Source organism: Hyposmocoma kahamanoa, unplaced genomic scaffold (genome assembly GCF_003589595.1).
Source record: "Hyposmocoma kahamanoa isolate Upper Pololo Valley unplaced genomic scaffold, ASM358959v1 100021, whole genome shotgun sequence".
NCBI lineage: Eukaryota > Metazoa > Arthropoda > Insecta > Lepidoptera > Cosmopterigidae > Hyposmocoma > Hyposmocoma kahamanoa.
The window spans coordinates 1,130,326-1,143,124 of record NW_020653200.1 but is presented as its reverse complement, the minus strand read 5'-3'; the positions used below and the strand labels follow the sequence as shown (position 1 = coordinate 1,143,124).

General features: G+C 35.3%; 1 protein-coding gene and 1 non-coding gene across 2 annotated transcripts in view; one reads left to right on the top strand and one right to left on the bottom strand.

The window, feature by feature from the left end:
• LOC113229000 (dynein heavy chain 5, axonemal) overlaps positions 1–12,799 on the bottom strand; it is a 127,313-nt gene that overhangs the window by 99,534 nt on the left and 14,980 nt on the right. Inside the window, exons 12-17 of the mRNA XM_026462472.1 lie at positions 5,070–5,273; positions 3,996–4,269; positions 3,848–3,902; positions 3,356–3,495; positions 1,971–2,119; positions 1,494–1,632 (exon numbers count right to left, since the gene is read on the bottom strand). Of these exons, the coding sequence (XP_026318257.1) occupies positions 1,494–1,632; positions 1,971–2,119; positions 3,356–3,495; positions 3,848–3,902; positions 3,996–4,269; positions 5,070–5,273 (961 nt within the window). The remainder of the gene's footprint in view (positions 1–1,493; positions 1,633–1,970; positions 2,120–3,355; positions 3,496–3,847; positions 3,903–3,995; positions 4,270–5,069; positions 5,274–12,799) is intronic.
• Positions 7,305–7,378, top strand: Trnai-aau. Its single transcript has one exon. It is a non-coding gene; the product is annotated as a tRNA-Ile (tRNA).

Genomic DNA, 12,799 nt, shown 5'->3' with positions numbered 1-12,799 from the left:
AATAGAGCAAAAAAATAAGTCAAGTTATAAGAAAAACCGATGGCGTCGAACCGTATGGAACTCGGACCTAAAACGCGAAGTTCTGTGAAAAAAGTACTAGGACGTCATAAATGAAAAAAAAAACTCTCAGCAGGTATCGCATCCGCCGTCTTTAGAACCATCTGTCGGCAGTGTGGAAAACTAAAGCAAATACTGCGCACAGATGGCACATTATTGGTATATGCGCTGGCTCAATGCTTACTTGCCATACCAGCAAGGTCTGTTTTCGTGAAAATTTCTAATTTTAACCGCGCGACGCAAAAAGAGGGGAGTTTGCATCGTGTACCTATCTATCTATATGTTGGCTGTGGCATCGTAGCACCCACAAGGGTGGATTTATCTCAGACATAAATAAACATTTCCAATAATTAATCTGACAGCTTAATATGAGTTATTTTTTATATTTATTACTGACAGTGAAATATATTTAGAATATCGACTTCTTAGGTTTTCGCGATTGTTACACATAGAAAATAAAACTATTTTCCGGGTCGTGTAATAAATCGCGTACATTTGTTTATTCAAACAAACTAACGTTTCGGGCCCTTTTCAGGTCCCATGGCATCGAGTAGATACATAAACAGAAAGAGACGAAATGTCATTTAATTTGTTTGAAAACTATTCTGTCATATATAACGTGACAACTGCGCTCCGATTGGCCAGCCCGAATTTGTCAATTGTTTTACTTCAAAACGACCAGTTTAACTTGAACTTTGCTATAATGGACGAAAATTGCAAAATTACATATTTAATATTTAATTACCTTCCGATGAAATGTGATTCCGTTTGTTTTGTAATTAGATGTTTTGCTGTTTTTCCCACACCACCGAATGGAACAGCCCTCATTGTATTGTCCCTTTATTACAATAAATACACAATATTTTTGGAACACACACACACACACACAGGTCAGTTGTTGGCGCTGTACTATTTCAGTTTTCTAATTTGTGATTTCGAGAACAAATGAGAGTTGATATTTTAAAGTAATAATGTATAAGGCCGATTTACCTAATAAGTTGCCAAGGATGTACGGCCTCTATTTCTGGTTTTATACTTGATGTCCCATGGTGACGGTTGACTGAACGTTGGTTTGTTTGAAAAAATAAATATACGCGATTTAAATGAGGAAAAATAGTTTCATTACCTATGTAAGTATATACAGAAATTCAACAAACAGATTTTTTGTTAATAATTACTACCTGAAATGTATCAGGATTTCTAGTAATTAGGAAATTCGCAAGATGTTCATGTCTAAAACGTGGACAGTCCCAGTACACGATATACCAGGAACATAATTATGAGAAAACAAAGAGCTGTAGGCGTCGTCCCTTCCGAATGCCTTCTTTTTACGACAACAGAAAAACGCAATTAGGCATTTTGTGTCTGTCCTAATGCAGTATAGTTCATACAGTGCTTGTATGATTTTTCGTTTCTATTGTTTATAATGTCCTTACCATCGGTGCTGATAAGGGCTTCGGCTGAAAACGGCTTGATGATGAGGTCAAGAGTGCGCCGCGTTACTTTGATCAATACGTCCACTACCTTGCGACTGTAGTACCGTCTCATTTCGTTCACTGCGTTCTTCACCATTTCCTGGTCAACATTTTTTTTTGTTTAGACAACGCTATCCGCAGATCCGACAATTTGTTAAAGTGCGGCGTAAATGATATTTAGATTTTAAATTTAATTTAAACTGAACAGTGAAGTCCTGCGCTAGCACGACAGAAAGCGACATAGAAACTCGAGAATAGTAGATAACATCTCGCGACTCTATGTCACTTCTCGAGCAAGTCGTGCTCGTCGTGCTAGCGCTCTCGGTTCACATTTTGTAGCACACCACCATATGGATATATAAAATTTATTTCATTTTCGTGACGTAGTTTCTTTATCTACCCATATATTATAGTACTGGAGTATTTAATTGAAGTAACCTGGTTACTCTTGGACAAGCCTCCAGCCGGAGTAGACAGGAGCCGATGAGGGTTTTCGAAGCATTCCCAGACGGCAGACCAGTCCTGCTGCCCGCCTGATGTAGACTCGCTCAATGATGATGCAGGGGCGCTGCCTGTATGGCTTTCATCTGTATTCAAATTTGGCGAAATTCAGCATCTGATAAAAAAATGCATGCCAATAGTATCAAGAAAAGATGAGTGTGTATGATGATACTGATGCCAATATAAGAAGCAAAACAACTATGCATTACTAAACAGACGAAGACATTATTTAATGTTATTTGTGAAAAGTGGGACGATGTAGTTGTAGTTGTTACATTTTTTAGTGTACAAATTGTCTTGTCACTTCATTTACTTACAAATAAAGTCACGAAAGTCAGGAATGCTATGTGAATTTGAATTTTCGCGAAATGAGTAAATTAACATGAGTTAAATTACTCATTTCGTCATGGAGACATTGAACATTATATATAAAAGGACCATTTAAATGGAGAGAGTTTCTCGTCTCGAAGATATGATTATCGAAAGAATATAAAAAAACTTTCCTCGTCTAAACATTCGCAATTATCGCCCTTCCACGTGAGCGGTAATCGTCTCGCCTTTGAATATTGTACGTCTCCGTGTTGAAAGCAAAATTCGTATTTCGGTTTTTTGTGCTAGCCGTTTCTACCATGAGTGCAGTGCGCCAGGGTGTTTTGATTAACACTGCTTTTCTAAGACAAGAATTAAGGAAATGAAAAGAAAAAAAATTTTGGGTTAAGAAATGTTATAAAATTAAAAAAAAAATTTCAAAAATGTATATTCTATACAGTGCAATGAACTTAATATTATCAGCATTTCCAAATTTAAATGATTTTTGCGTCATTTGGATATATTAATAGTCAATACCGAAGTAATCACTGAACTCGAATATCAATTCTCGCACTCAAAACGGTTCGAACCGATTTGTACGATAATCGTATGAACTTGAAAAATGTCATACGAGATCGTGTAACAAGTCGAAAACTCGTAGGCAAGAATCTCCTTACTACATATTTATCTGTGTAAACAGTCGAGGAGGCGATTTAGTTCTATTCTATTTCCTTAATGGCGGCCACTAGGCTTGGGCCAGTGTCAGTATCGATTAATGTTGTCAGTTAATATTGTTCAATAACGTCAACGTTTCCGTAACATGCTTGCGAATCTCATAATGAGATTATAATATTTTAGATCTTGCCTGAATGTAAACATTATGATACGATAATCTTATGGCGATTATTGCTTACGATAATCGCGCACGACTTTTCATCACGAAGCGTGCGATACACTTTCTTCATCTAAATGGACCTTTAACCATTACCGCCATCATCAGCGTATGCTCTGACCTTCAGCGATAAGGAATTCGAAGTCCGGGTTGATTTCAGTAGGCTTGATTTGCTGCGCTGCTTTCCTCACCAGGTCCAGTACTTCCTCCACGGCCTCCTCCACCATAAGACTCTTGCGGTTTAACTCCACACAGGCGTTGCTGTAAGAGTAAAAACAATTTAATTTATAACAGTTAAATGACTGTTATGATACATGTTTATTCCATTCAAAGTAGTACCAACAACTTTCGTTATAAAGACTGAATTTTATTTATATGAATTTTGTTTTTCTTCTTTCTAATACTAACGAGATATTAACAAAGCTGCGCAACACGTTGTAGCGACTAAGCTCTTATGGATGCCTTCCAATGACGTCATTATCCACCAAAAACATGAACAGAACGAAATACGACAGTACACATATTTTGTCTCGAGTGCTTACTTATATCTGTTTTAGATTTTTTTAAAGAAAATTGTGAAATAGTTTCTGTGAAATGAATTGTTTTTGCGTACCGGCAACCACTCTCAACGTTTTCCAGAAAATCTTCCATAGACCACGGAGTTTCTTCTGTAAGAATTTATCAGAACAACCAATTACCATTACTTAATTTTCTTGTCTTGCTGCACATAAGTACTCATTATTTATTATAAAGCCATGTACCTGGCAAAGTAATCAATGAAATATATTGCATTCCATTTAGCATATAGATGATCCTATTTGTATATATGTCATGAACTCTAGTGACCAGGACATCAAAGCTCTTGATAGCTAAATTCGCTTTCTCAATGAATTCTTTCCACTCTTCGCTGGTCCATGTCACGGAGCGCAGCGCGGGGAGCAGGAGGGACGATAAACGAACTACTTGCGGTAGAAAGAGAGGGCGAACTTCTAGTTTAACTCGACGAACTGTGCGAAGATAGTCCTCCAGTAGAAACTGAAAAAACGTACTGAGGGTTGAATGTGCTTGCATTTGTTCGCTAGAAATGTCAGGTCGACAGTTGTTATACACAGCTAACTAGCTGATGCCTGCGACTTTGTACGTTAGTTAGCTACAGGAAAATAAATAATTATGATATTTTTATTAAAAAAATTCGACCAAAATTGGTTTATCCGTTTTCGCTGCGTTTTGTTTTCATTCGAATTTCATCTATGTACCAAGTTTTATTGAAATCGGTTAACGGAAAGTGGGCGAAACAAGATTCATATGCTAATTTGAGAGGTAGAAGATTTATTATTAGTCTTTTTTATTTATAATCTCAGTACAGAGTACTAAGAAAAAGGACCTCAAAAGTATGTGGAATTACGTCTATTTGCCAAGTTTAATTGAAACACCCCCTAGTTCGCCACTATATGGGACTTGCCACAGGAGATAATAAAAATCGGTTCTCTCTACTCAAAATACATTGAGCGAGAAAAATGCCTTTAATTGGAGAACAGCAAAATCAACCATTAAAATAATTGCTCCTTATAATAAAATTTAGGCGCTATTTATAAAAATGAATCTTCATGCGTGAACAGCCACCCTTAGAGGTGGATGATTTTCTTCAAAATGAAATGGGACCACTATGGATGTACCCTCTTTCCAACAAAAAAGAATCATGAAAATCGGTTCACAAATACCGGAGTTGTCGTGTAACATACATATATACAAAAAAAAAACATAGTCGAATTGAGAACCTCCTCCTTTTTTGAAGTCGGTTAAAACAAAAGAATATGTTAGGTCTGGGGACTCACCTGCAAGGAATCGTTGACAAGAGTGAAGTAGTTTTTCTTCGCATAAAGCGAATGGCAAACGATGGGCAATGGGACGTCCATTTTAACCAGGCAATCGGATTCCCGGATTAGCAAACGCACAGTGTGGTCCAGGTTGACCACAATACGACCATTACCGTCGATTCGCAGCAATGTGTTGTTCAGGCTGTCATCTACGTCCCATAGCTGTTAGAATAATAAAAAAACAATATGTAATGCGTTACATACTAAACAACATGTAATGCGTTACATACTAAACAACATGTAATGCGTTACATACTACATAGTTCAGGGGTGGAAGTATTGTCACCTCCCCAAATATTGTTGTACAAAAACTGTTTAGTAATAACTTTTTGTCATGTAATGTGTTTCTATTTTATGTACAATAATAATAACGCACACACTCAACATAGCCCCACACTAGGGAAACCCTGTGTCGCGGGTGCTTTGGACACACACATAGACAACCACAAACTACACCCAAGCTCACGAGAGATATAAATGTAGGCCATACAAACATTTCTCCCGACTCGGGAATCGAACCTGGGATCTCTGCGTGGCAGTTCGGCATGGTAACCGTTCGGCCACGTAGGCTGTTAAAAATAAATTATCATTGTTATATTCTGAACGTTGCGGAAGAAAAAGCCATTTTGTATCATAATATAAGTTATTCATGTAGTTAAATTGGTATAGTTCAAGATTTCTCAAAACAGAATACAAACATTCACTTACAATGAGAGCTTATAAAAATGAACGAGTTACAAAGTTTACCCATTCTATTCACTTACGTCGGTGGTTGGTTATACATTAAGGTACAAACAAATCAGAACTTTTTCTCATTCGCACAATACTGTTAGGTTGGCTTTAAAAATTAAATATTGAATTAATTATGCTAGACAATGGTCTTTTTAATTCAATTGGTTAAACTTTCATGCGCCTTCGATATGTCTACCGTAAGTATTGTAATTCGTCATAAATATGTTAGAGTCTTAGAAGTTGAATGTATCGGAAGAAAGGTAATTAGCATCTGCAAATATAGATTATAGATTTTACCCAAATACACAGGCTTTTAAGGTAGTGACACTACAACTAGTGACAGAACAAACAGACTTGGTTTTTGTTACAGTCAAATAATTTTCGACAATAATAACGAAAGTTCATTAGCTCAGTTGGTTAGAGCGTCGCGTCGTGCTAGTAAAGCGAATGTCGCGGGTTCGATGAGCCTACATGAGCCGTTTGCCATTTGTGTTTTGTTATGTGCGTAATTTCACTTTTTATCTTTCTTTTATACTCACCTCTTTAAACTTGACAAACTGCCACGCACTAAATATAAACTGATTGATATTGATAAATTGCACGAGTAGAGAGTCACTATCTTAAATACCTGTGGGTTTGAGTCAGGAGATTTATTTGTATTTGTATATATCTGCGGCATTCAGCAGATGTTAATATACCTCTCTGGAGATACATCAAGTCTCAACTCTAGTGTAATAATGTTGGAAATGAAAGTATGTCTCAGGTGACTGTAGCATTTGTAAGGAGCCCGAAACATCGGTTTGCTTGAAAAAAGCAAATATATTAGATCCGAAAACTTTGTTTTATTTCCAAAAATGTAGTAATCGCCATCATAAACTTGCCATCTAATAATTCAAATATAGAACGTCATTGCGTCCATTAATCAAATAATACCTTATTCTATACAGTTAAGTTAATTTTTTTAATGAACTGGCGAACTAAGGCGCGAGAAAGTCATCAATCAAAACTTTGAAAAGGTTTATAACGTAATGTGTAATCTGTTTCTTTTTATAAAAAAAACAATAGTCAATTTATTATTATTATTACTTATGCACCAAATAATAAAAACAATTTGAGTTTAAAATGTTTGAGCAATACGAAGCCGCCCTCTATCTGAACTCGCATGTACTACGAAATAAGCTACATTGCTACGTTGCTACGAACGTGAAGGCAAGGTTGAACCTTTTTCTAGTCCAGTTTTCTTTCACCACGTTGAAATAATCACTTCAATGCTGGTTTAGGCGGTATTAAAAAAGTTAAGTATCAGATTAAAATCAATTTAAAAAACATTTCTAGTCCGTACAGACAAAAGAATATTTAATATATACGAGTATATAGTATAGGCATGGGAGTGCTTTGGATTGATTTTCATCCCATTCACGTTCCGAAAGCGCACTCCAAATTTTCACTGTCTGTAATATGGGCCCATTAGCTCAGTTGGTTAGAGCGTCGTGCTAATAACGCGAAGGTCGCGGGTTCGATCCCCTCATGGGCCATTCCTTACTTTTGTTTTTATTAAAACGTTAACATGCAAACCTTTCGTGGTTTGTGATTAACTTTATTTTTTAACTTTAATAAAATGTGTATGCAGTATAGGTGCGAATCAAAGACAAGAAAGCTATTCTACGTTAATACATATTCCACTGTCGTTACAGTGAAAGCTAAGTCGGAGCTAAGTTTGATCGTTTTTTATAAATAAAAAGGTTGTGTTATCCGAAAACCGGTAATAGGTGTGGTTATCTTCTTGACTTTTTGCGAGTGCTACATATTAGAAATGGAAATGCGTTTCCGGATCTAACTCGAGTACTTCCATATGTTCTTTATAAAAACCAATGTTGCAACCTCTTTGCGTGTCACCTGGGACATAGTTTCATTTCAGAGAGCGCGACGTCAAGTGAGCGTGCCCATAGCTCCGGTACCTATTTGGGAAATAATAGGGTGCTGTACGTGCACCTAGGGCGGCTCACCTAAGGTACTAGCCTTACAGTGTAGTTTAAGTCCATGAAAACGGGTGATCTGGGGACCAGACTTAGATGGTCTGTATGCGGGCTTGCTCGCACAGATCATAGCGTTCTTTTCGTGTACCTTAAAGGTCGGTAGGGAGCATAGATATAGAAAAAAAAGGGGAGATATGGTATGGGGGCGTGGTTCGAGTCGCCTCATTTGATGGTCATTTTGACCATCAAAATGACCGTATCGATGTGACACGCCTTCAAACATCGCCACAGTGACATGGCGATCGTTGTACATACAAGATCTCTCGTAAAACGTGAAAATGCCAAGTTGTAGCGATACACCTTGTAAAAATTGGAGTGAAAACAAAAATTTTAAAACCAGTGAGATAACATTCCACCAGCTATTTGTATTCCAGCAACTATTTCTATTATTATTCAATGTTTTCTTTTTGTCTCCATAGAAATTAGACTCAAATTAGTGATGTTCATTTACGAAGACTGATGTTTATCGACAAAATTTTTATTGAAATGTCTAAAATATCTAAGCGGAAAGCATTCACGTTAAATTGATTTCTTTAGTAATATAATTCTAGATTAATAATATTATTATTATTACTAAACATTTTATTTCGAGTAACTTTAACACAACTCATATATCGGACAACTGTTTCAATTTCATGTCAATTTGGATGTTGCTGTTGCTTGAAGAATAATTTATGTGTTTCAGATATTTAAAATATTTAAATTCCATTATACTCGTACATTAAGCGTAGAGTATTTTTAATTATTAAGTTTTGATGTGAGTTCAAAATAAAATAAGGTTTGATTGAAGCTGCAGGAAAATCGAAAGATTGGTTTTCTTATTACTATTTCTGACTTTGTTTCAATTTCCATAGCAGATGCATTTAAAAAATAAATAAAATAAAATCGGCTTTATTTTACTTGTGCATGCAAAATAAATTAGAAACAATTATAGAAAATTACATAAATCCTTCATAAAAAAACAACATAACTTAATTTATGAAATTCGTTGATGGTTCGAGTTTACTCTTGACAGTGACAGCTTCACCAACCTGTGGTAACATTTAATGGAAAATTGACACTGACGACGATCGCCATATTTTTTATATCATTCTTATAAAACTGACACTGATCCAAGCCTAGTGGCCGCCATTAAGAAAATAATAATAATTTATATTAATATATTAATTTAATAATACACCAGTACCAGTGTAGATATAGTATGAAAAACGGAATATTTTTTTTTATATTAAAAACAGCCACATTTTTTCCAACTATCGATTAGGTAGGACCACATCACTCGTTGAGTAGCGTCAGTTTAAGGTTAATAAGGTTAACAATTCACGGAGCGGTTTCCATCCGCGCCTGCCGGTGCTGCTAGACAGCGGTTTTGTTTCTATACTCCCGACCCTGCAACTTTGTGCGGACACGTAGCTGCCAAAGTGTGCGGGCGACGACGGCCGCCAAGCGCGCAGGTCATCGCGTCCTGCGCGGCTACTAGTACCCAGCCGCAACAATCGCGAACAACCGTCACCACTACAGGCGTAAAACGCGCCGTGAAATGTGCTACTAATTTTACATACTTAACTGTTACATTCTACAGATGCCGCGGACCCGCGGCAGACGCGGGTGATAACCGCTCAGTGAGTTCTTAGTGTAACGAAAAACGAGTTTCAGCGCCATCTAACGTGTAATAGTTAGCTATTATATACTAGAAGTATTTTCACTAAAACGCCACCTATTGGTGAATGGCTGAACCAGGATGAAAAAATACTGACATATTGTAATATAACTCTTATTCAGGTGACAGTAAGTTTAATTTTGTTAAATTTTAAAATTGTTTTACGTTGTTTTCACATTTAAAGCCCTACGCAATCAAAATCTTTAAGTTATGGTATAAATGTAAGTCAATGGTTATGGTAGTAGATAATAGTGCGTAAAGTTTGAATTGCACACAAGCTAAAAAGTGGCGACATCGGCACCCGATCTTACATAGCGTCATTACATATCTCTCCTTTTTTTCTATATTTATGGTAAGGAGAGTCACTATAATCAAAACTAATGTATGGGATGACCAGATGCGTCCTACACACAGATCACGTGGTCCTACATATTGGAAATGAAAATGTGATTTCGAATCTTACATGTATACATGTTCTTTATACAAACCAATGTTGCAGACTCATTACAAATCCCATGGTCAATTGGGATATGACTTCATTTCCAACGTCATTATTATTATTAAAATACATGAGTTTTAGGGGTTGATGTACCCAAAAAGCAGTATATTAGCATCTTAAGATGGTGCATATACGTATAAATATTAATACGAACGTTCAACGATCTCCCACAGGAAGTGGCGTAAATATTGAATGAACTGGTTTTTATCCAGATGTAGCTAACAAGCTCAATTTCCAATTCTACTGACAAAACTCAGAATGCAATAAATGGAAATTAGCAGAAAATTACAAAATTAAGTCGTAGATTGCAGAAATGCTTAGACTATGGAAACTAAAGGACATGTTATGTTGACAAATATAAATCAGACGTTATATGTATATGATGCATTCCGAAATTGAAAACATAAACATGTTATTGTCTTTGTTTAACTCTTGCGTGCCGTCTTAAGTCAAAAGAGATAAAATTACATTGGTCTGTGTCAAACACGGGAATCGAAAATACGTAACGTCATCTTAAATGCCAACCGTGTCCATTTCGCAGTACATGAGGTACATGATACGGTTGTCAAAGGGAAGTACATCAAATGTCAAAACAAATGTTTTTACAAGTGTTTTATTGAATTATTCCCATGTATTGTAATAAAATGGGTAAAATATTGACAGTGAGAACAATTAAGTATTAATAAAAATTCGTCGCTGCAGCATGACGGGATGTAGAAGATCGACCGAATGTAACATTGTACAGGGACGTGTTATTTTTCTGTCTAATCACACAAAAGCCCCAATATCTCATGTAATTTAAGTAGTTTATTCATAAATCTTGCCTAATTTTGCTTTGGTTTCTTCAGATTGCCTGTTTGTTTGTATATTTTGATGATTGTTGTTAACGATTATTTTGAGATAGTGTTGTTCTTGGAAGCGTACATATTATCAATATTCTGTTATTAAAATAATTCACTACGAGGTTTTTATTATTTTTACAATTTCAAGTTTACCTACAAATCAAAAAAGACAATAGAATGGTTGGAATTCATACATTGAATCAAAGACCATCTTCATTTATTCGCTTCATTTTGAAGAGTCAAATTTTAACATAACTTTGAATGTAACTAGATTACATGATAATGCAATTCCATTATTAGGTGTATTGGTAAATAATTTTATATTTAATTGAGATTAAACACGGCTCATTTACTAGGCATTCTCAGTTCCTGAAAACAAAATTATCCACTCGTTTCCGATTTTATCCCACTGACAACTCTAACTACTAAAAATTATTATTTTAGAAAGTCAGCAAAACAAAGACCATGTTGGTGTAACGTTGCCGCGTGAAGGCCAATAGCAACGTATAGACAGCCTATTTGCCTTGCCTTGCCATCGTTCGGTGTCATTCGCTTAGCTGACCGAGTGAAGGCGAGCGCTAACGTGTATAGAGCTCGGTTGACGTGGCTTGTCACAACTCCTAGTCGCTCGTGACTACTTGTCTCACTTCGGAGAAGTGTAGATTTTTGTGCACAAATCTAAGGCGCTCGGCCAATAGTAGTCAATTGAAATCGTGTAATCAGACATTTGCATGCTATTTAATATATGCGAAACATGTTTATAATAACCAACTCTTGTTACATCTCCTGTTATACCATTTTTTAAACAAATAAACGTATGATAATAACATTATTATTGATAATATTACTACTTTCATTTCTTTCCAAAATTAAATGGAAATATTAAAGATTCACTTAAATCAGTCACTTATATTAACTCTATACTAATGCATATATACAAAAAAGCATTAAATGGAATCTGTTTGAAAATTTCTCTATGAAAATAAGAACCTTTACATATTAGGTTAGATACATAAGATTACATAGAGGTTGTAAATGTATAGGATTTATATTTTAAAGTTTTCTCTTTTTTATATACTCTCAAATTACAAATAATATTTTTTCTGTGCAAATTCACTTTTCGTAATATTTGAGTATTTGTAAACGCAAAACAATAAATTCAAAATTTCATGTGACATTCCCGGATATTCTTATAATAACCTAAAATATTCCCAAATGGAATATTGATCTACTTTAATTAAATGTTGGAATGTCGATAATGACTTATCGATAGATTATGGTACGCACTAAAGAAATCAGCCATTTGTTCGTTCTATTTTTGTTTAGGTATGCACGTTCATTCCGTAGTTAGGGTAGCTCCTTTCTTTTATTTTTTTCCATCCTCTAAGCAGAAATGAAGCCTGAACTCACGGAATTGAGAACGCATATGTTTACGATTTTACCATGTTAGAGATGAAAAAAGAGATTGTATTTCAGAGAGCGGAAATATATAAATAATATTTACAAAATTATTAAATACATGCTGTTTCTAATATATTAAAAGACTTGAAATATATTAACGTGAGTAACATACACGATAAACATAATTTTAGCAGGAATTAGATTTTTTTAACACAAAATAAACAATATATTGAAAATCACACTTATGCACGTGATTAATACATTTTATTTTTTGATAAGTAAAGCTATAATACAAAAATAAAATTGACGTAATAAACCGCATCTAGTAGCAAGCGTAGTGTGCGAGTATATTTGTAGTTGGCTGTCGAGATCGCGTAGTTTGTTATTACATTAGACTGACCGTGAAAACGATTATACTTTTAAAAAAATGAAAAATATATTTTTGTGTTGTCATGTAAGAGAATTACTTGTAATCCTTGGATTTAGAAGAAATAAATTATTAAACGACAACGTTGGAG